Raw genomic sequence first — 24,396 nt, forward strand, 5'->3', positions numbered from 1 at the left:
AGTAATCCTTATTTGTGGAAATTTGCTGATCTGATAGGTAAACTGTCTGTGGAGTAGTGATATTTCAGAAGAAAATCAGTTCAACCAACCTTATCAAATGGGCATTTGGGAAAGGGGTTTCTGTATGATTTTTTTTTAATATCTTTAAATTTTAAAGTTTAATTTTAAAGCTGTTATTAATCGTTTGAAAAACAATGATTTTCTTGATTTGAAGATAAGGTGAACCCGCGTTTTATTGGGGCGTTTGTTATGTAATACACTTGCGCCTGTGAGTTTGTGTCGGATTTGGTTCAAACGCCAAAAAACAGAAATGGAAACATAGTGTGAAACGGCAGTGGCTTGTCTTGGCTCAAGCCAAGTTTGGGTAATAGTATTTCAAAAGAAACTGTTTGCCTGTTTTTTCATGGAGGTCATCGTTATTTTGAGATACGCGGCGGGCTGTCCTGAAAAGTAAAACGAGTACACACCACTTCACAACTTTCGTTCTCTTCCGGTGTCGGATGCAACGTCATATTTTTACCCGCGTTTGTTGAACAGCCCCTTTTGTTTGGCGGGACTGCGTTATTAGGAGTCTAAAAGCGTCATCTAATCGGTAATGTAACGACAGTATTATATGCTTCTTGTTGCTCCTCAACCGTGAAATAAGTTTCTCGGGCTGTTTTTGAGCTCGGTCTTTTCAACGCAGTTTAAACTCAAATCTGATACCTAGCAAACGTCAAAGTTGGATTGTTTCTCACTACCTTAACGTCTTGCTATGAGCTCTATTGTTAACTTAAGCTAAATAGTCTCTGTTAGCGGCTACATTTAGCCTTAAATGTAGAAATTGAGTTTATGAACGACAGTTACTGACTGCTGAGCCAGTGTAACATAACAAAACATACATAACTTCACCCTGTCAGTTCAGTTTGTCTGCAGAGGCTGATTTCTAGATGTCAGGAACATTTCGACTCTTCTCTTCAATCCATAGCTGAGAGACTGTGATGAAGATTAGTCAAGGAGAAGCTCCGTTTGCCAAGTTTTGCTTTAAGTGATACCGGGTGCCACTTCTGCACTGACTGGTTAAAGGTTAATAGCAGATGCGGTGCAGTAATTCGTTTGTTCTGATTTTGTATGGCAGCATCCTTTACTGTTTGAAATCAAAGAAGCTCAGTGAATTTCTTAATGTTTGTTAGTCATAAGCGTTTAAATGGTGGCTCGGGTCTTCTCCACAATAGTGTGTTTTATTTATTCAACTCCTAGTAAAGAGAAAATGGCAAAATCAAGCGTTATGCGTTTGAAATAAGAACAGCTTACTTAATTTTCATGAATTTGTATTGAATGTCGCTTTGGTCAATGGCTCACTACATCAGATATGGCAGGTTTGGGACCCAGCTTGTTAGCAAGTGGTACATTAAAACATGCTTGATTTCTTTTACCATCAGGCACTATGCAGTTTGGAGGCAGAAGAAAGAAGATTAGCACTAACCCTCAGTCGGAGCTCTATGGGCAGCACCTGCAGTTTTATGGACAGCCTCCTCTTGAAAACATCTCTCTCTCTGAATTTGAAACATTTGCTGTGGAACGACTGAAGTGTAAGATTTGTCTCATACTACTTGTGAAATCAAATGATGAAAATCACTGTAAGCATTGTTTTCTCTGCTCTTGTGTAATACATTTTATTTAGGACATGTGGTTTGTAATGTTTGTTTTAATGCCACTGTAGTGTTGAAGACTGTGGAGAACTTGGGCGTGAGCCATGTCAAGGTTTCAGATCAGTATAAAGGCAAACTTGAGAGTCAGCTTAAAACTCTGAACTTTCCTTACAGACCAGATGCTGTGAGTATGTTTCCCATTGTGCACCTTTAAACAGTATTAATGAGTCAGTTATTGCATTGTGTTGTCAACAACTTCAACTAAAGCTTTATTACAAAGAGATTTATTTTTAAACTTTTACCCGCTATGTGTTTTAATGAAAACACAGGGATTGGATTTGGTTAGGGTAATATCCCACTGCACTTCATGGTGCTTGTGCCCCCCTTGTGAGTGAGACATATCTAATAAACTGGCATAGCTTTTAGAGTGAGACCAGTGTTTAGCTCGATGTGTATTGAAGCAGTATTGACTTTGAGGAGTTAAGCTTGTGCAGGATCCATCAAATTCTCTTTGCAATAGTGATGAAATAGCATGATTTAGCAATAAAATGTATTTGTATTAGTAAAGAAGAGACACTGCTGGGTGTTGCTGAAAACGTAACTCATTTACTAACATTTTAAGACCCTATGCTGAATTACAAGAGCCTGAGATAATGGAAGTTAGTGTACAGTTAGTGTACAGCTACCATAAACATGACTTTTAGTACATGATAATTTTTTTTCAAATTCACTAATTGTTTTCTAACTCTTAAGGATGACAAGAAATCTCAAAGTGGACCAACTGAATATGAAAAACGAAGAAAAGACCATATCTCCCACTTCATTCTCAGACTGGCCTACTGCCAAACGTAAGTCTTTAGTCTCCATTTAGGAATACTGGAAGATGTGGTCAGAATATAAGTTGTTTAGCTGCAAAAGATAAATGTTTATTTCCATTTGTCTCTCAAAGGGAAGATCTGAGGCGCTGGTTTATACAACAGGAAGTTGATCTTTTCCGCTTCCGTTTTAATGACTTGGACCCAAAACAACAACTGCCATTTCTTCACAAGAATAATCTTCATTATGACACAGTAAGCTTTCCTAAAGAAAACACTTGGCACATTTCACAATTTTTTTTTTTCTAGAAATTTAAGTTGAGGATGCTTACCCCAAAAAAATTCCAACTGGGAACTTGAAATTTCTGTCTTTTTGTAATAGTGACTTATTCAGAAACACACAATTAGTCTTTTTTTTATATATATATCACCTTGAAACCTGACTTACTTACATTTAAGTGCCTCTTCACCATAATGTATTTTAGAAAATATATCTTGGATTTTGTTTCTATGTCAGGCTCCGAGTATGTTGAGGACACGGGGCTAAATCCATGCAAGTTGTTTCTATACACAGCATAGTGGTGTTCAGTTGTATTTTCACTAGGTGGAGCTGTTCAATCATCATAACATCTTTCATCTTTAAAAAGTTGGCCCTATTCAGTAAAAGATTTAATTGTGAAAAAATTATATTTCAAATATGTGTGTATTATTTTTTTAATAATAAATCCCAAAACATAAATATAATATATATATATATTTTACACTATATATTATATAGTGTACTTAGTCTCTGTTTTGCTTTTAGGCTCACAAAAGGAAAGAACTACAGTAGGTTTGGATAACATGGTGGTGGCGGGGTGTAAGCAAGGATGCAAAGCCAACTTTAGGTTTTTGTTTTGTTTTGTTGTTTTAAACAATGTTTGTTTTCCACAAGCTTATTAACATCATATATAACAGTTCAGCTTATGCAACTCCTCAATAAAATCTCACAACTTTTCAGATTAGCAGTGAGGAGAAGATTGAGCTGAAGGATCAACTTATAAACTCCAGCTTTGGCTTCAGTGGAATCAAGGTGATGGAACACGAGTTCTACAAGGTGAGCTGCTCATGTCTTTGCATGTAGTGATGGGAGACGTATATATAGTGTAGGTTATAGTTTATATTCACGAACACACCACAGAGTGAATGTAACTTCCAAGACATCTAGACAGTGGCCCTGTTAGGTTGATGTGTCGTGATGGCTCGATTTCTCTTTCTGCATAGTTAAGAGTCATTCAGGAGAGTTTTTGAAGTAGCGATCATTAAAGGTTATAGCACAGTGCATGATAATATATGGTGTAAGGTAGGTTGGTCAGACTTTGCAGAACATCTTGGATCCTGTGTTTTGAATTCTAGTAACGCCTTCTTTTTGTCCAGTATTAGACTTGGACAAATTACCCCTCAAGCTTTCTCATTTGCATCATATCTATTGTGTAATGCTTACATGTGTGAGAGTACTTTTATACACTGGAGTAAAACTCTGATTTGTCTGCTTAGCGCTACTTTTTTAAAAAAAAATTTAATGAACCCTCATCCCCGGGAGCCAGTATCTCATCAGATAGAGACAGATCATCACCGATATGAAATAAATGAGCAAATATTTCTCCCCGGGGCAGTTTAAACCAACATTATGGAAAAAAATCCAGCTTTTCCAAACGTAGAATTACAACGCCACATGTGTTTATCTTACTCTTACTAAAGAAATGCATTGACGTTATGTTGTATATTCCGATGTGCATAGTAGGCAAATCTTTTCAAGGCTGTGATTATGTTCTGTCAGTCAGGTCTCTACTCATGATGATTTAACATGCAAATGGATTAAATGCAGTTTTTCTATTAACAGAATTTAAAAGCTAGAGTTTAATTTAAATTTCCTTGCTACTGACAATCATTGTCACTGGGAGAATGTAAATCATCCCATTTGGTTTGCTGAGCTTAAATTGTATCCTTGGATCACAATTTAAGCAGCCAAATTACTAAGGACACACGGCTGGCCTTTATACTGTGAACACATTAATGATTTAATTGTTTTTTTTTCTTCCTCCAACTGTCATTACGTTTTAAAGGTGCCTTTTCAAGATGCCCTGGATCTTGTGCGACTGAGGAAAGTGTACCTCAAACAAGGCTATGCGTACATTCCCCATCAGGATATTGTCACTATTGTTCTCAATGATTTCCGCACAAGGCTGTCTAAAGCTCTTGCAGTAAGTGAAATTTTATTTTTTTGTTTTGTTAACACAATAATGGAGGAGCACAATTGAGAATTCTCAGCATTTTGTTGCTTTTTAAGCCTAAACATAAGAGTTCAAACTTAAATCTGAGCTTTTTAAAACCTCCAAATCTGCATATACTTTAAACTCCGGTATTGTTCAGACTACAGTAAACATGTAGGCCCATTTTATTGCCTCCAGTACAACACCATCTTTAATCATCACCTTTGTGACTAGGGGTGGGTTTTGATCATCGATTTATCGATTAAAATTGATTCTGGCTTGGATAACGTGATATCGATTCATTAAAATCCTGAATCGATTTTTTAAATATTAATTTATTTTGACCGAAATGCCAGAATCTCAGAGTAAATTTCACAAAATTTCAAGAACCACCAAACAGTTAAAACAGTACATGAGAGCAGGTACACAGATTCTGCACAAACATGTAAACACAAAGCTCGGAGCCTCCGACGGATCAGAATTAGTGAGATGTCGCCTTTCTCACCTGACGGCACGGACACGGTCGGAGCTGAAAGCCGACAGCTCGCTGATTCCGATGTTTCGGCGGGTCCACTTTGTGTTTACGCCCTTTTTGCGTTGATTCTAAAGCTGTTAGTTTGATCTCTCTCCAAACAATATTGACCGAACCAGCAGCAAAAGAAGATCCAAACTACGCTTCACAAAAACATCGTCATGAATTCCCTCTGACTTTTACTGTTTTGCTTCCACCACGATAAAATCACACGTCATGCACAGCTCTCTCTCTCTCTCTCGCTTTCTCTGTATACCTCAAGAACAGTTTCCCGTCTAAAAATCTGTTTTCTGTATTATTCGCTTGCTTGTTACGCACAAGTCTACCGTTGTTTACAGCACTGTCGGCCGCTGTTTTTTTCCCTTTTACTTACTTCCAAAAAGAAAACCTAATTTCTGCTGTTCAATAGGCTTCTGAACAAATGTAAACTTTTTAAAATTATGCAAAATGCAAAACGCTTAGTTGTGTCTGTAATAAAACCGCTGTAACTTCAGAGGTAATGTTCATAAGTTGATTAATGATTTTCTTTTGTTTTTGATGTACTGCAGAATATTTTTATAAAATCCCAGGCCAAGAAAATCACCTTCATGTTTTTCTGTGTTTTATCTTCAGCTACTTTGACACAAAGGCATCTGCTGTGATGCTCACACTTTTGATAAAGTCTTGCGAGTGTCAGCTTCCTTTTTATAGATACAAAAATATGTAAATGTACTGATCTGAATTATAATATTTCTGACTGTCTGAGGCAAAATTTCCCAGATTCAAATAGAATCGAATTGAATCAAATCGTGGATCGAATCGATTCTAGAAATCAGTGACGATACCCAGCCCTATTTGTGACTCACTCCATCACGCCTTCACTTTATATTATTTTACACTAGTGGCCATTTTCATGACATTTGTGCATGCAGAATCCCCGATTCCATAAGGAGAATTATTAAATTGCCATTGTTGCTTTCAGTGCCCCGAGGGAAATGGTAGAAACACAGGGTTCAAATGAGGGGAATAAGTATGCACATGTGGCAGAAAATGTCTGGAGGAAAGATTTGGGACATCTAGTAGGAAAGTGCTTATTGTCCCTGCAGGCATGATGTTTTTTTTAAAGGCTGCTGAAGGGGGTTTATGATGGCACCGTATCACCAAGCTTTTGCATTGCTTAGAATGTCCTGAGGGACTTGAAATGCAATGTTTTGGGAACCAGGCCTTTTTTTCTCTTTTTTTAATAAATATATAATATATGTGAGAAGACAACCCAAGTTCAGCTCCATGGTGGCGAGTAGTCCAGATGGCGAAATGGGCACAAGGAGCAGCAACTAAAGGCAGTGTCAGTTTGTGGTTTATGAATAGACATTAATCAACGTTAATTAGGCAAGAAATCTTGAAATAGATGACTTTCTGTACTGAGACACAGAAAACAATATTTTATTTCATTACAATTACCAGTATTTGTGAATTACATTTTGTGTTATAGAGTGGTAAGAGCGGTGGATACAGGAATTACACATATTTCTAGATTGGAGAAGCCACTGTTTAAAAGAATTATAGAGAAGACGTCGCTTTATTTTTGGCATAAGAAGCTGAAAATGTAGGAAGAAACTCAAAGTTGTCTGAAGTAGACCACACTCTGCTCATTAATTGGTACAGTAAGGTGGAGTAAATATTGGATCAATATGAGGGGTCAGTGTTTTATAGTTTGGCACCCTTTGCTGAAAATTGGCTCTTTTCCTGGTATAGATCCACATCGGGTGGTCAGAGTTCACTTTATTCACCCATCAAAACATCAATACCCAGGTTCTCACATCCTAATTAACCAGTAGACGATAGACATACATTTACTCTGCATGACAACATTACTCCTTTGTATAGCCACATGTTGTAACACAGCCAAAGACGACCTTTGAGTTTATCAAAAGTGCACCTGTTTAAAAAAAACCCAAAAAAACCCCACCAATCACTTTTTATTTGTCTTCAAAGACCTTTCATGATTATTTCATTTGCTTTTTTCACATACAGTATGTTATCAGTGCCTGCAAAATATGTGTCAGACATTACCGTACATACCTTTCATATTGTTTTCCCCTCTATAATTGTACATCAGTCTTCCGTGTAGTCTTTTAAACTAGAGCGCTGATTTTAAACAAAGGAGCAGCAGTTCTAAGAGAAAATCATTTCAATGCACACTTCAGCTTTTGTGATGTGGTTGTGTTACGTTGTCTGTCACTGTAACAGAGTAGCCACTTTCACCGTCTTCATGTGTCCTCATGACAAAGAGTGGGCTTCTTCGAGCCACTGAGCTAAAATGCTCTCTGGCAATTTGAACTACTTATCTAAAACTCCCCTCTGTCTAAATGAATTGTTTGATAACCAGAATGATTGGATTGTGATTTCTGGGAGTAGTTTTAGATGTACCTGAGAATAAATGCAGAGCAATTTGGTGCTTTTCTCAAAAAGAAAGAAGTGTAGCATTTAGGCGAGAGGTTTTCAGAATCATAGGGGAAACTATGATTCTGAAATCCTCTCAGGTTGTAGTATAACCGGTGTCGGGAAACCCGTTTGCGTGGATGGTATAGTACAGGACGTCACTGCATTTGCACTATTGTTGACATACAACAGTTGATCAGGCAGGACCAGCTTAGAAATTGGAAGAGAAAAATAAAGCTCAAATGAAAAAGACCAACTTTGTTCGGTTCTGCAATTCTCCAATTTTCAGGTAATTATCCAGACCACTAACTGCTGGAATGGAATAATTCAACAAAACTAGTATTCTTGTAAGTGAGCCAGTGTGTTACTGTAATGGTTATTCTCCTTTGCTGGGGACAGCAAGGGGACATCACAGTGAACGTGTCATTAAAAAGGTATGAAACGGAAAGCTGCCTCTCCATGTGACTCCATTTATTGGTTTGTTGTTCATTTTAACAAACAGAATGCTGCATCTTAAAATGTCTTTGGTGCATGGTTCAAGGCAGACCTTGAACTGACTAAAAGTCAAGAGTCAGGATTTAGACTAAAGCTTTTTTTTTTTTGCAGAGGGATGAACATGGATCTTTAGGGGGTGTTTCTTTTTTTTTTTTTTTTTTTTTTTTTTAAAATAAAAAAACACAATTCAGGCCTACAGCTGCCTGTTTTTAGACTGAGACAGCATGCGAAAGCTGCAAGTCGGAGGATGTTGTGAAGAATAGCCTGACAGTTGCTGTCACATGTTTTAGGATGGTGTTAAAATGTGTTGCGTAAATGATTTGCTCAACCTGAAGTCAGAAAAATCATCTTACTGTTTTTTAAGCCAAGGTTGCGTGGAGATGCATTAACGTTATCACTCTTAAGGGCGCTGACACACTAAGCTGACAAGAGGCTGCAAGGATACATTTAGTAAATCAGGATTTTTGTCATTTGTTTTGAATGTCGTGGATTCTCATAGGTGTCGCAGGATTGATCGCACAGCCAGCAATTTCCTTTTCTCTTTTTTTCGTTGGAAATTTGTAAACACTGAGCAACACATAATCAAGGTCTTTAATGATAGATACTGTGGCGAACTTAACTTTTGGTTTAAATTGTTTACACGTTTCTGATCTGTTTGGATAACGGCGCTCCAGAAAGACAGCTTTAATTACGAGATTCTGTGCGCTAGTTTAAAGTGCAAATAGTTTAAAACGAATCAGGTGCACTTAACCTGCAACGTTGGGCCGTTATAACACTTTGACCTAGACTGTTTGCCATTACTCATGTGATGCCCATCTCTCCTGCAGCTGACAGCTCGCTCGCTACCAGCAGTGCATTCTGATGAACGGCTCCAACCTCTCCTTAACCACCTCAGGTAAGAAGCAGGATGAATAACATCGCTGCTGTTTTGCCAGTGTGGCCATGAAAAAGACTTCTAGCATAATTGATCTTCTGCACCAAAGTGTCTTTGGTTGGTCTGAGTTAACCCAGACTGGCCCTTTAAATAAAGTCCAGATGTTGTGGAAACTTTTTGCCCCTTAGTGCGTGTTCAGCATCATAAGGTTACTAGAAATATACAACTTGTTCACTGTTTTATCTACCATGCCTGCTGCTTTTCTGGGAGAAAATATTGGATGGTAGTCGTGTTAGTTCACATGGGTAATTACAAGGTAGAGAGACAGTCGCAGTTTTAAGAACAAGGTAAGGGAATAAACGGTATAGATCTTTGAGTTCATAGAAAATATTTTGATTTTGGCTTCTTTTTATTATTTGTAGTCTTGGTTGGACAAAGCAAGACAATTGAAGACGTCATCTTAAGCTGTTATGGGTGTTTGTATAATACTTTTAAATCTGCTGAATGTATCTAAAAAAGATCATTTGAGTTTTCTATTTTAAGTTCCTGGCAAACAGTAAACACTGAATAGACTGGTCAAAAGTACTATAGTATCTACAGGTGCTGTTCAGCCAGCAAAGCTATGATATGAAGCTCCTGGTGCACAGGTTTGAGGCTCTGCTGTTATTGAATCAGCAGATCGTTGACAACTACACACATGTATAATGTATTGTTTTTCTTCTTTTAGTCATGCCTATGTGGGACAGGATTACAGCATCCAGAAGAATGTTGGGAAAATCTCCTTGGATCAGATTGATTCAGTAAGTAGCTTTAAACATCTGTTCTTGAAATTTCTTCCTATGGCAAATTCTTCAAGGTGCCTTTTTGCATTGAAGGGCTTTATTGCTATGTACTTATAGAAAAATATAAATTATATAAGGCATTTCTTCAGGTTTGTCATTAACAATTACCTGCTTACAGCTTTCAGGGAAGTCATTCCCATTGTGTATGAGGCAGCTCCACCAGTCTCTTAGAGAAAACCATCATCTCCGCCATGGAGGTCGGATGCAATACGGTCTCTTCCTCAAAGGTATCGGCCTGTCTTTGGAGCAGGCACTGCAGTTCTGGAAAATGGAGTTCACAAGAGGCAAAGTGGATGCAGACAAGGTAATGGTGATACATTTTAATGCTTTGTAAATGAATATTTTCTGAGTATCTTTAAAACAAGATGTCAACAGATGCCTTCTACCTGCTCTCCTGGTGAAGGGTGGTTCAGTCCATCCTATTCATGATTGGTTCATTGTCAACAAAATGTTACATAACATACAGGCATCACTCAGTAACTGTTCATCCACCCCAGAAATGACATGGGCTACAGTTTTTTTATTTTATTTTACAGACTAAATTTGATCCCATTTCAAAACATTCTTGTTTTTGTTTTTTTTGTTTTTTTTTTACAACATATGATGGTACATACGTTGCTGGAAGTTAAGTAAAATATAGTGATACAGTGATGTCTGAATTTCTCAGACTGAGGGTTTTTGGTCTGGTCTGCTCAACACTTCAGTGGGTGGGGCTGTTTTTATTGGAGATTAAGTGGTTCCATCAAAGCTTTATTGATTGAAGGAAAGTTCACTGGTGTCATTAGGTGCACTCAGTGCTTTGATGAGGCTAATGAAAACTGAAGTGGTTATGAGTTGGGTTATTATGTCTCTCGGTAGGAGACAGACACAGTAAAGACATTAAAATTGTTCTGCATGAAGAAAACGCTCACTCTTTATGTGAGTAAGAGAGAGAAGTGACAGGAGACTCCACATAATGGACCAGCTCAGATAGAACAAATAGAATTTCATGCTGTGAAGTTAAGTAGCTATGAATCATGCTTTTTAGTCTTGTAAGGCTTTATATAAATTTATTAGACTATTCATTTTTTAGATTTTTTTGACTTGACTCTAAAAGTTTGGATATGATCGCGTTGTTTGTGTTATGTTAACAGGGCCGGGGATCTTTGTTTCCCGTGTTCATTCACCATAGTTGCAGATACTTTAGGAGGTGTGATCAGAAAGTTTAGTGGGTTTATTAAAAGCACAAACTATGCTGCTATTCACTTTGAAGGCCATCCTCTTATTCACCTCTGGCTTCCAGCGATATGAACACACTTACTCGCCATGCATGCTGGATTTCCTCTCTGTGTGAAAAATAACAGCCTTTAAAGGTGGAGACTTTGTTGTTGATGTCAAAAAACAAGCATATTTTCGAGCGCTTTGTGTTGTACTCACCACAGTTCAAGCCTTCCCTTTGATCCTTTATGCATCAAAGCGCACAAAGTATTTTTGGTTTGCAGCATTGCAGGACTTTGTGATCATACCTCATTTGTTAGATGGGATGTCTCTGAATCGGTCTGGCACGCGTACATCGATTCAAAGTCTGGTCATATAAATGTTAAAGCATTTCCTTATCATCTATCAAGAAAATAACATCTTAATTTCTCTTGTTGTATCAAGTTGCTTTTTTAGTTGCCTTTACAGTAAGCACTACAGAATGTTGGAAACCTCACATGCCTCACCTTGTCTGGGCTATCTTAGATGTGAAATATGGCTGCCCTGTGGTTTTTGAGTAGGCTTTTTGTTTTAAAATGCTCCATCCACAGTGTGGGCATTTGGGAATTTCTTGAGATATCACGTTTCCTAAAAGATGCACTCTAATGTTCATTAGATGTGAAAACAATCTCTCCTAAAGTTGGGATCTAAACTTATCGGGTTAAGCATACCTTACTCAACCAAATCTTTGAGTGTGTTTTGCTCTTCCACACTGAACTCACTGTTACACCTTATGACTGTTTGCTGCTCTGTTCCAACCTAATCTAAGAGTTGATTAGTCAGCAATTCTATTCACTTTAATTACATGCACCACTCGACATGCAAAATCCAAAATATTTGTCAGCTTTATTTTCTTAAATGGGTACCTTTCATTGTCTTGAAGTCTGGAAACCTTTAAATCCTGGTGCGTTTGTTCTAGATTAAAAGATGCGTTGAGAAAACGTTCGTTGTGTTAGTTGCAAAAGTACTTGCGAATGAGCTGTTTTTACCTGCTGTCATCAAATCATTTATATTTTATAAGATGTGCAGAAATACTGTGGATCTGACTAATGCTGACATCCATGCAGAGCTCACACATAAGTGGATTGTAGCTTTGAGTGCTCATCAAAAGATCCAGTATTAACAGACTGCACAGCAAGTGCCAAGAAGTGATTGTGCTGAGTTGAATAGACACCTGATGTAGCAGTCTGGTGTGGTTGTCCTTATGGACGGGCCTTGATCCCAGAGCCCTGTAGTCTTTGAATACTAATTTGTAGTAGTAGATCACACGGCTGGCATCCTGGTCATGTCACCCCAGGTAGCCTGCGCTCTTTCCAGTCTGGGTCATGTTTTGCATCAGCCAGACGTTTTGTCCAAGCATGTGGGACTGTCTTGAGCCCCTGTTTCTTGCTGGTGCCTCAGTTGAAAGAGTAATGAGGAAACAGATTACAGGATTCGGACCAGAATGGATACACAAAGATGCACATGGTTGTAGCTGCACAGAAAGCAGGTGCTTTGTCATTTGTAAGGCTCAAATCTTTTTGCTGCATGGGAAAGACCAGCTTTGCAGAAGCAGGGTGTACATGGGATCAATGGGAGGCTAATGAATTTTAGCAACCCTAATGTCTAATATTAATCGAAGAGACACAAAACTGTTGTTCACTGCTGTTTATTGCATGATCGCAATCCATAAAAGCCACAAAAAGTTGCATGTTTAGGACATAAAATTTGATTGGAATTGTAATAGGCATATTTTTTGGCAATATGTAGTGTTTGTGTTCTGGGAACGGTTAATAGGAGTGTTATTAAAAGATGTACTCTGCCATTTCAAATATAGATATTCACTCCAAAAGATAGTTAAAGTAGGATCATTTGGGTTGGAGAACATACAGATGCATGCATACTAAGGAGATGAAAAGTAAAAATATCACTGAATAATTTGTGGAGCACTCAGAAATAGTTTTGCACTAATGCAAACCATGATTGATGTCAGGATAGCTATTTTAGAGTTTAGTTCAGTGAGTTTGTTTTTTCTTGAATGCAGATATTTAAAAAAGGAATTTTACTTGAGCCACAAAGGTATTCCATTCACTTTTTTTAAGCTGTTAATTTACTAACTCTTTACTAACCCCAGTAAAGCAGTCTCAGTGAGAGCCCCATGGTATAGCACAGCCCTCTTTAGCACCCTGTACAGAGGTGGCTTTGGTCCCGTGTACAAGTTCTCAGAGCAAGGAGCTGTGCACAAAGCTCTTCTCTTCTTCCACAGCAGAGGTAGCAGAATCACGCTGACCAGATCACAGCTCTCTCAGTGATGTATGTGTTGTGTCAGGGACTGCACTTTGTGGCAGGCTGCACAAAGCTTGCTCATTAGTATGCGACAAGCACAGAGGAAAAAGATGGGAGGCAGCATTGCCAAAAGGGAGGCCCGGAGGAAGAGGCAATGTAATATTAGACTAGAGGGGGAGAGAAAATTGATGAAATCAATTTGATCTATCCATTATTCTTGCTACAGAAGTTGGCCAATTCATTTGGAGGAGTGTCTATTTGTACCACATTTGAGTGTGTTGCATTGCCTTGAGGGGGTTGGCCTGCTTTTAAACTACTTGTTTTTCAAATGTTAACTTAAGGTTAATTAACTTCCACTAACTGACACATTCTTTCATAATGTAGGTTGAACAAATGAGTCATTAGATGACACGTCATATTAACTGCTTTTGGAGATGTGTTACAAATGTGCACCTTGCTATTTTTATCTCTAGTATTTTCAGTATAATTTAAAAGGAGCCCCACGCTTCTTTGTTGCTACCCCACATTAAATAAATCCTGAGATGATTTTTGTCTGTCTGTCTGTCTGTCTTTCTTTCTTTAACAACATTCAACTCATTAGTAGCATCAGGATGTAGAAATGAATTAGAATTTTTGTGTCTTTTCTCCTCTTGGACCACTATTTCAGCAGCTTGAAAAACTCAATTCCAGACCCAAATTAACAGAATATTTGCCAGTAAATCACATATGTGATATATAATGTTTAAAAGCCAGATAGTCCGAGAGTTTCCTTTATTTTTACTGCTCATGCTGAGTTTAAAAGCTACCCAGTGGCAATATTTTGGTCACAATTCTTCAAAATTTAAATTTATGGGATCTGTCAGCAAAGAATAACAGCCCGTGTGTCTTGGCAGTGATGTCAAATTCTGTATTGGTGAAGCTATAATAGGCACCTAGTGCAAAAGTTATGACATGGGATGGCAGATATGACACAGGTGTTGCTAATAACATTGTAGCCCTGTGCTTTTAAGGCAGAACGGTCAGCCATGACACTTTTGACAGTGAGACAGCAACACCAGGACTCTGAAGCTGAAGAAACCAATGCAACCCCCTCCAAACACACACACACACACACAGTTTTCCTAGTTTGACATGTCGAAATAGGCTAAAATTAAAAATTCCTTAAAATTCTAGCTGTCACAGTAATGTTTTTTGTTTGTTTGTTTGTTTTTTAAGTTTTTTTAAGTCCTCCAATTTAATTTAAGCTGTTTCATGAGTTACAGATTTTGTGTTTCAGTGACTTTGCTGCTCTAATTTTTTTGCCATTTAATTAAATGGTAATTTTGTGTGAATGACCTTTTTAAAAAGCGATTAATGTCTTCTTTTCTGCCACATCGAACTACTTAACTCGTGTGCTGCTCCTGCATTTTATAGTCACTCACCTTTATGTTGTTGTTTTTTGGTGTGAAAAGGCCCGTTGTGCAGATTGAAAGGGGAATGTATTATAATGGTATTTAACATGAGAGGGATTGGAGCTATAAGCACATCAGTCACTATGGGCTGAGCCTTAGAAGCCATGCCAAGTTCACACACACACACACACACACACACACACACACACACACACACACACACACACACACACACACACTCTCACTCTCACTCTCACTCTCTCACTCACTCTTAAGTAATCCCTTTTGATTGTGACCTAATTCAGAATTTTGTGAATGTGCTGCAGAGTGTGGGGGGATGTTAAAGTGATGTTGTCCCATGAGCCAAGATATGCATAAGAGCAGCTTTGGCTCAACTCCATTGAACGCATCTTTTGTAAATTTGCTCAGTTTGGGGGTCAGCTGTATTCGGGTATATCCAGGATTATCTGAAGTGTAGGTTGAGGCAAAACAAAAACATAAAAAACCACATTTAGAGGGGTTTCATTCACACGCCAGGTTGTGCTTTACCTCAGCTCTGCTGGGACAAATGACTGTTTAGTATGGTTTTTGAGGCTTTGTGTCACTTTTAGCTTAGAAATGATTGTTTTTTAAATTCCAGGTAACATCTTGAATATGCTGTAACACTTGTGGAGTTCCTGTGCTTTGTTTTAATAGAGTAAGGGAGTCTTAAATCAGGAAAAGACCTCTTATATTTATTGTTTGATTTATCGTACTTAAAGAAGGTTTTACAAGTTTTTAAATTGCCACTGCAGCTTGGCACATTAGTAAGTTTGCAGGGTTTTATTGCAACATTGATGTGTTATGATGGGTGCAGTCATGTTGATTGTGTTCTGTCACTGTCAGAGCACGCTCCCTGTATTTTACAGTCTGATTTTTAAAGGCACGGTCACTGTGATGCATTTTAATGACTGCACAGAATTACTGTGCAATAAAAAGTTCACTGCAAAGATTGTGTAAAATGACCCCCATCAAAAAGTATAACCAGCTAGAAGATGATGAGAAGGATTTCAGAGGTCTGCAATACAGTTCATGTGTGTCCTTGACTTTGATCTCCTACTTTTAGAGCAGATCAGGTAAAGGGTTTTCAAGATATCAAACCAGGATTTGCATAGTTCTGCTGCCTTTAAGCCGTTGAACTGTTGAATAAGATATAACAAGACCTGGCTTTATCTGAGTGTAAATTCAGTATGACTGTACACTTGATGGTTAGTACTAATGCAAAGCTGTAGTATAAATGAAAATATTCATGTTTATGCAGGGCAAAAAACACGATCCTTTTCATTGTCAAGAAATCTATCACTATTTTTTTTAAGTCTATAAAATATAAAAAGTAGTAATTACAGTCCATGTATTCAGCATATCCATCCCATAATATCATCAATTTTCTTAATTTGCTTTCCAGTTTGGAATCATAGGGGGCCAGAGCCTGTCCCAGCTGTCACTGAGCGAAAGGCAGGGTACCACTCTGGGCAGGTCAAAGCTAAAACGACTGGCATGTTGAGCATGCCACCTTCAATAGGTTGAATCCAAAACTCCTGTTATACAATGAACGGCAACGGCAGACATTCACACAAACAACTGCTGTATTGAAATATAAAATGTTTGCTTTACTTTCAGTAAACTCATTAGAGCAGTTTAGGGGATTGAACTGCTCATCTGAATGTGAGCTGCACACTGAGGATTACAAAAGTGCTGTGCACATTAAACTGTGTTCTGGGGCCTTGTTTTGTTGAATTTAAAATCTACTTCATATTGAATTGAGTCCTTCTACAGGGCAGTGGGCAAAGGTTCTGAGAAAGATGGCCATATTACAGCATCCGTGGTTCAACTATCTCGAGTGTGGCGACACCTCTACAGCAGGTTCTCTCTAATAGCTCTATATTTCATTGAGGAAAACACCCTGTCAAAACTGACATGATGTATGACAATGACTCTTTTCACCCTTACCTTGTCCCTCTTACACTCCCATCCTCACTAATGCCTTTCGCTTCCTCTCTCCTTCTCTCCCTTTCTGTAGTTTGACAAAGCATATGCCTACAGCATCCGCCACATGTTTGGCAAAGAAGGAAAGCGAACAGACTACACCCCCTACAGTTGCATGAAGGTGATTTTATCAAACCCACCCAGCCAAGGAGACCATCATGGTGAGTCGACGGCTGTTGGAAGAAGTGGTTGGCTTGGAAACAGTAACACATTTTGCTATGTGTTCGCTAAATCTGTGCAAATCTGCAGTTATAGTTTAATGTGCTTTCATGCTCCTTTATTTTCTTCCAACTGTTGAAATTCTTTATTTGCATTTTTTCCCTTTAAATAAAATCCCGTCTTATCTTTGTAGGATGTCCATTCCGTCACAGCGACCCGGAGCTGCTGAAGCAGAAGCTTCAAGTGTACAAAGTGTCTCCCAGTGGAATCAATCAGGTGGGTGCCATCTGTCCACAGTCGGTTTGTCAAATGGTTGAACAGCCCTCTAGCCACAGTTCCCTTCTCTGACTGGAGACGGCATGTGGGTTATGTTTCTTCTTCAGTCTCACAAAACTCAGCCAGCAATGTTATTGGATTTATAAAAAGTGTCAAAGAAATAATTTAGAAACCACCAAATAGTACTCATGGCAGTAGCCAATGGCAGTCTTAAATATCGTAAATGCCCCTTGCAGTATGTATGTATATATATATATATATATATATATATATATATATATATATATATATATATATATATATATATATATATATATATATATATATATATATATATGGTCTTGGACTGGTCTCTGGGCTTTAATCACTTGACCGTACCTACATTATCACCTTTTTTGTCACACATGTGATCGGGACAAGCTAATGCCATGTGGTACAGCTTTAATGATAATAAATAGTCTTCTAAAAATTGCTGAACCCTTTCAGCGGGGAGATGGTGTGCAGATTGCTTACAAAAAAGGTGAAAAACTAATATACAAGTCAATAATTTATGGCAATCTGTGCAGCATTTGTAGAGACGTTTGGGTATATATTCACACATGAGGTTTTGTGAATATAAAAGAGATTTATTTCTGAGAGACCAAAAAGGTAAAGATAACTAAGGCTGTAATAGTATCACAAATTGTCTTGTGAATCTAAGACGTTGTTCTATAATCCCAGAGGAATCTTCAGAAATAAACCTCACAAAATAAAAGCTTTACCATCATAACACAGCTTGCATTTTTCCTTTATTATCCATCGTTTGTGTGCATTTTAGCAAATGCTCCTCATATTCCACTAAGCCAGACGTTCCCAAAGTGTGGGGCCCGCCCCCTAGGGGGGGCGCAGAGCCATTGCAGGGGGGGCGCGGCATGAAAAGGGGGAAAAAAAAAAAAAACAACGCTTGGACACTGCTAGCACGGGCGCCCACACAAACGCAAAGCAGGAGATGAAGCATAGCTGAATATGTTTCCAAACCAACTTCTAAGCCAAAGACTAGAAAATATGGTGAAGCATGTCTTCCCTTTGGCTTCACCTGCACAAGTGCCGAGGTAGGTCTCCCTGCAGGATTGGTTTTCCCTTCGTTGGGAGCAGCGCTGGGCTGTTTAAATCACGGACAAAGAGTATCCCACATTCTTGATTTGTAGTTCACAAACATTTGTTGTAATGACTAACTACTCCTGACATTTTGGAGATGTTTGCTCTTTATACAGTAAAGTTACAGCGGGATACAAATAACATCAGGCTGATCCTGCCACAATTTGTTCCTCCGGTTCAAATCACAGACAAACAGTATCCAACAGTTGTTTATGTTTTTGAAACCATTTTGCATAGGGATTATTTTGAAAAATGTATTGATAGCAATGTTGAATATTATTACACAGGGAAAAAAAACAACTACATGTAAAATAATTACACCGTGACGCCTCTGCCTTTCTAAATGGAGGGACAGTAACTGTGTGTATGTGTAAGCCTGTAAAACCTGCAGATAGTCAGATTAACAGTATTTCGTCTCTATCTGCCATTCTGCAATTCATCTCATGTAAACAATAATGTGGCGCGCAGCGTGACGTGAAAAAAGGCACATACCTTTGACGTTGAGTGAGGAACTCTGTATTCCTCGTCCACACGTAAACGCAAAAAAGGAGTTTTAAAAAATCTCAGTTCTCGGTGATTCGAAACGCCGTTTACGTGTGGACGAAACAGCTGCGTTTTCAAAAATACCCGTGTAGGTGTGGACGTAGCGTAAAATACTTAGTAGTTTATTTTCTTACTACCTGTCATTTATTGCAGATTACTTGTATTTGCTTAATTGTTTACTAAATGTTTGAGGTGTGAAATAAACTGCAATGGAGCAAAATATGGGTGTGTGTGGTTGGAGGATGTGTTCGTGCGCGCGCGCGAGGGGGGGCACGAACATTTTTCTTGTAAAACAAGGGGGGCCCAGCAAAAAAAGTTTGGGAACCACTGCACTAAGCAAACTAAAGCTCTGATAAAAACGGCAAAGTCTGACTGAAACGGTACGTAGCTCGACACTGATCTAACCCCAGCCTCAGTGTTTAGCATTCTGGTGGCAGTTTCATGCTGGAGGCAGCCTTCAGGAATCTGGGGAATAATGAAGGAACTAATTTCAGGCAGACTCCTCAGAAGTGTCTCTCTCTTAGTGAGTACTGATAACTTGGGATTTTTCTTTTTTCAGCAGGTCACTCACCCCGAGTATGCAGTCTCACTGCACACTACAGTGGCTTTATTACCAGAACGTTGCCGTTCTTATGTGACCCAGTAAAAAGTTGGGCTGCAGGCTGGGTGTTCACCCTCTCCCTTTTCCGCTTTGTAGAGCTTCAGAAGGCAAAAAAATAAAGAAAAAACCAAAATTGAGATCTGTAATCATTGCCACTGGTTATTCTCCAAAGAGCTGACCCAAGGCATGAATATTTAGATTAGCCTAAATATGTATGTGATCTGTTTTTATTAGGTTTGAAGAGATTTTTTGAAGGATGTATTCACTTCTGTCATGATGATTTACTAAAAAAAAAAAGAAGTATAAAGTCATTTTAAATAGAGGAGAAGCAAAAATTGGCAACAGTATTCTCTGTAGAGTTGCTGTATCAGTATCTAAGGTGTAGAAGTTTAACCTTAATTTTTGTGAACTGTGCCTTTTGTTGCAGATCCTGGAGCTGGTTAAAGGAATGCACTACCAGCTGGCATGCCAGAAATACTTTGAGCTGACACACAATGTAAGTGGAGTCATTTGATGCAGGGAGTAAGCAGGGGTACCTGTGTCAGAGGCAGGGGTTTGGTCCTTGCATCTCATGCATGAAGGCTCAGGAGAGACCCAAAACTGTCATCCCATCCATCATTAGCAGTCTGTCACAGCCGCTTAATTTTCATAGGTTTATTATAGCATTCCAATCTATTTTGCCCCCCTGTGGATGCTTATTTAATTTAAGCTGTTTTATGTGCGTGAGTCATCATCCTGTTCAGTCAGTACAGCTAGGACTGAAAGTGACAACACATTTTCTTGTTAGTGCAGATTGTTCAGGTCATTCAGCTGGAGTTTGCACACATGGATGCACTGCATTTACACAGCTTCTGGTGTAGTGTGAATGGACAGTAGAGGTCAGTTCATTCATTCTAATGACCAGCAGGGGGCAACACCTCTGGCTTCAGGAACAAGTCAAACTTTACATCTAATCCTACCTTAATAAACACTTTAATACTGAGTTTATCCTCTTAAGCACATCTTTACATATACTTATATTATACTAACATTAACAGCAAGGTATGAGTCAGGATGTGGCGACTTCATGTTTGACATTTGATTCAGTGCGTAATGAGAAGATCCAGGCCTCACATGAGGCCTAAAACCACTAGCTCACAAACCAACAGGTGACTGTGTTCAGTTTCAAAAGGAAGGCATCACTACAATTAATGCTGATAGGGCACTTTTAGTAAGGTAAAGATTTAGTGTTATTACAAGTTCCTATCCTTATTTAAATGGACTCAATGTATAAAAATGTACACTACATGAATTTAGATAGATTTTTAAAATTCAGTCTTTCTGTCAGTGATTTATATCTCTTCACTCTACTAAAGCAGTATAAACGAAACAGTGGTCTGCTGGGTTTGGGCAGTAAATCCCTGTGTGTATTGCTGAGTACATTAATAGTACATCTAGTAGTACAATTCAACATGGTCTTAATTTAAACCATAGCTCCATTAGCCTGTGTTTATCATGTTACATGTCAATCTTAAATCTGTAGATTTCTAGGACTTTACATGCATATCTTCTTTTTCAAAAATAATGTCAATTATTTTTATTTCAATATATATTAGAATTCTGATTTACTCGAATTTGCTAAAGATTGGCTTACTTAGTCTATTTTGTGCCTTATCTTTTTGCTGCTCATAATAGGAAGATTTTTACATATTGAAAATCTTACCAACTGAAACAGTTACTACTGGTAAAATATATCTTTGCTGTCATTATTATCCATATAATTAAGTAGTGCAACAAAATTTGGTTCACTGATATAAACTGTGCTGGTGTTGAACATCTGCTCTGATGTTCCTTTGTGGGGAATATTCCCGGGGCTACTTGGGTTGTTTATTGTTTTTCATTTAGAATTTGTTGGTCACTCGTTTAGTTAAAGTCATTACATGTACATTTATTTTCTCCAGGCAAACAAATAATAAAATAACAAACAGCATGTTTTGCAGTCATGTGTAAAATAAATTTATTTGCCTCACATGGCACTATACAGACTGAATGCACATTTTTAATTTTTATCATCCCAACAGCTCAAAAAAAAATGTTAGGAGCTGACGGACTACCATTTAGGTCTACTTGCAGATACCTTAAAATACTATTAAAAGGAAGGCCGGTACTCTAGTGGTTCAATAGGTACGAATAGCCAGTGAAATATCTCCTTGGTAACTGAAGATGCTGACACGCTGTTCGGGTATTTTAAATCATTTACTTTTTCCACAATGAAATGTTTTGAAAACATCAATCAAATTACCTAATTATTTAAAAAAATCACAGAAAAGGTCACAGAAAGAGAATTTGTATTCCATCCACTAATTGATTAATGGGTTTTTTTTACTCATCATGAATGATTTTGACATTTTTATTTCCTGAAAGGCCATTTCATCTTTTCACTGTGCTCCGATAGAATAGTTAGCAAGTGACTTTGCGCACTAATGTGACTGTGAAAGCCTCCTGTCCTCATTAGTAAATCGTTAGTAAATTAGTAAACCATTGCACATCCCCCTTACTGACGGAGATGCTAAATGACCGTCTTATAAAAGGTGACAATTTATTGAATCAGTCAATCATTGTGCTAGCAACCTGCCACTTTTGTGAAAACTAAACCTGCTATTCTTACTGTCTCCTGACCTTCCTTCTCCTGTGGTTTCTCTTTTTTTTGTTAACAGATTGAAGACTCATCTTTCTCACTCAATCACCCCAACCAGTACTTTCTGGAGAGCCAGAAACTTCTGGGTGGAGGCAAGGACATAAAGAGAGAGATGGATGCTCCGCAGAGGTCACAGGAAAACTCCGCCTCCAAAGGATCAGCCGCAACTCAAGAGGTGGCGGCAAACACCTCCCAACATTTGGCCGAGATGACAGAAGATTTGGAATCTTTCTTTCAAGAGGCCTGATTCTCAAATTTTTAAATACACATACAAATAATTCTGTATGTCTGGACATGCTCCGAATTCTGCTGAATCTTACAAATTCCCTAAACTGTTGTATTAAGTATTAAAGTTGAAAATTTGTCTTTCAGTCTTTTAATTCCAGCTTAGCAGACTTTGGGAGAAAAAGTGAAGAAAATTAAAGGAGTGCACCACAGTGCTCATGGAAAGGAAAAATAGAAATATTATGACCAAAAATAACATTAAAAAAATCTATAATTGAGACAGTAAGCTTTTGTATTTTATTGTCTAAAAATTTTTTTTTCTATTTTCTTTATTGCAGGTTTTGATTCAACCTTTCAAAAATTCACACAGACGTTTCTTTTTTCCCCGCTGTATGATATTCTTTGCTCACATGTCCGTGATCCTGCATTTATTTCTGCCTAACCATGCGTTAAAACTGCTCTCTTGGTTTGTTTTCCTTCTTTGTTTTTACACTGGTCTGAACTCAGATGGCTTATATTCTCAGTGCACAGTATTTTGGCAGAGACATGGTTTGGGGGGGTGATGACTAGAACATTTCCCAGCTGTCTCAAAAACAATGTCATTGTATTTGCTGGCAGCAGTATGGATGAATGGTGGCAGGAGGGCGGATGAAAATAAACAATTTCCACACTTGTATTATGCTGCCTTGGAATATTGCCTCCTAGTGCACAATGCAATTTATTCAAAGCATACGTGGTCAAGAGATATTTCCTCACCTTCCTCTTGAGCCTCAGTTCAATAATTTGTTTAAAAAATAAAAAGGTGGCTGTCTAAAAGTCTAACCTTTTTGTGCTGCTGTGGAATTAGCAACACAGACTGCTCCAATCTCGGTTCTTTAGGAGGTACAGTTTTGTGCTCTTATCTCCCCTCATACTATGCACTTTACCAGACTGCTAACTTTGGATCCAATTAGAGGGACAGCAGTGTTAGTTTGTGAATGTAAATGCATTTTTCAGGAGGCTGGAGGAAACATTTGGGTCATTTTGTGGAAACCTCAATCTGTAATTTAATCATAGATGAATTTAAGCCACATGTCCCTGATGATGACCAAAAACATAATAATTTGTACCATTAATGCACATTTCTGTTTCACGACTTCCTCTGGCATATGCAAAGCATCCTGCATCAGTGTCTCTCACTTTAAACATCAGAGCGGCCGAGCTGCACATGGCTGGAATTAAATTAGGTCTTAAAATCCAAGCATGGTGCTTGACATGGAGAGGATTTATTCAGTGTAATAAGGCAACTGGATAACAGTGCACAGCCGGGCTGCTGTCAGCAAGAGACCCTTGATGTTTAATATTTGGTGGAGCATGACTACATCTGACAAAGCTGGCACTTTCTTAGACTGTGGGCAGGCAGTTGACTAGGACTGTGTTTATCTCCTTCAAATGGATTTACAATCATTAGTCATGAACTTGCTTTCGTTGTGTGATTTGTTCTCTTCCTGTAGTCATTACATGGACCAGGGGTGTGCTGTGGGGATGGTGCATTACGCAAAGGGTGAGAAACATAATCCAAGACGTAATCGCAGCATTTGTTTCAGAAGCCTCATATGGAAAGTGACGTCCATGCCTTTACTGCAGCTTTGTGAATGCACTGCAATCTGGAAAATCCCCAAGTTCATCTGTTTTCCATGCACAGGCAAATAATATTGACTAACACTTAAAAAATTTAAAGAGGCACCTTAAGCTTCAACTATGAGCCAGTTACAGAAAACATAAAAAATACTCAATTGTTATTTGTTGGGATGTGAAAGAGCACCACAGCGAATCAAAAGGTTATTCATCAGTGGTAATGATTACTTCTCTGACTCTATTGTTCGTTTCTGCTCAGCGCATGATGTATCTTTTTGTCCTAATGCAGCATAATTTTACCCAGGGGACTAAATTTGCAGCAGTGTCATTTGTTATTCAGTACGCCTCACCAGAGGCAGCTCTGGTTAATTTGGAGATTTGC

At 38.3% G+C, this 24,396-nt stretch overlaps 1 protein-coding gene across 1 annotated transcript; it reads left to right on the forward strand.

Moving 5' to 3' along the window:
• The first annotated feature begins 500 nt into the window (after window positions 1-500).
• prim2 (DNA primase subunit 2) lies at window positions 501-24,396 on the forward strand. The gene is made up of 14 exons (XM_006800751.3): window positions 501-592; window positions 1,422-1,571; window positions 1,703-1,815; window positions 2,385-2,479; window positions 2,581-2,701; window positions 3,447-3,542; window positions 4,552-4,689; window positions 8,974-9,041; window positions 9,748-9,820; window positions 9,981-10,166; window positions 16,814-16,940; window positions 17,132-17,214; window positions 19,923-19,991; window positions 22,192-24,396. Exons 2-14 carry the CDS (start codon window positions 1,427-1,429, stop codon window positions 22,417-22,419), a joined length of 1,542 nt encoding a protein of 513 aa, XP_006800814.1. The 5' UTR covers window positions 501-592; window positions 1,422-1,426; the 3' UTR covers window positions 22,420-24,396.

This window comes from Neolamprologus brichardi, chromosome 13 (genome assembly GCF_056152115.1).
Source record: "Neolamprologus brichardi isolate AB-2024 chromosome 13, ASM5615211v1, whole genome shotgun sequence".
Classification (NCBI taxonomy): domain Eukaryota; kingdom Metazoa; phylum Chordata; class Actinopteri; order Cichliformes; family Cichlidae; genus Neolamprologus; species Neolamprologus brichardi.

Coding starts and splice junctions, on each gene's coding strand:
- prim2 (XM_006800751.3), top strand. CDS start 1,427: ATGCAGTTTGGAGGCAGAAGAAAGAAGATTAGCACTAACCCTCAGTCG. Junction 4,690..8,973: donor GGCTGTCTAAAGCTCTTGCA/GTAAGTGAAATT, acceptor TCTCTCCTGCAG/CTGACAGCTCGCTCGCTACC. Junction 17,215..19,922: donor CTCCCAGTGGAATCAATCAG/GTGGGTGCCATC, acceptor CTTTTGTTGCAG/ATCCTGGAGCTGGTTAAAGG.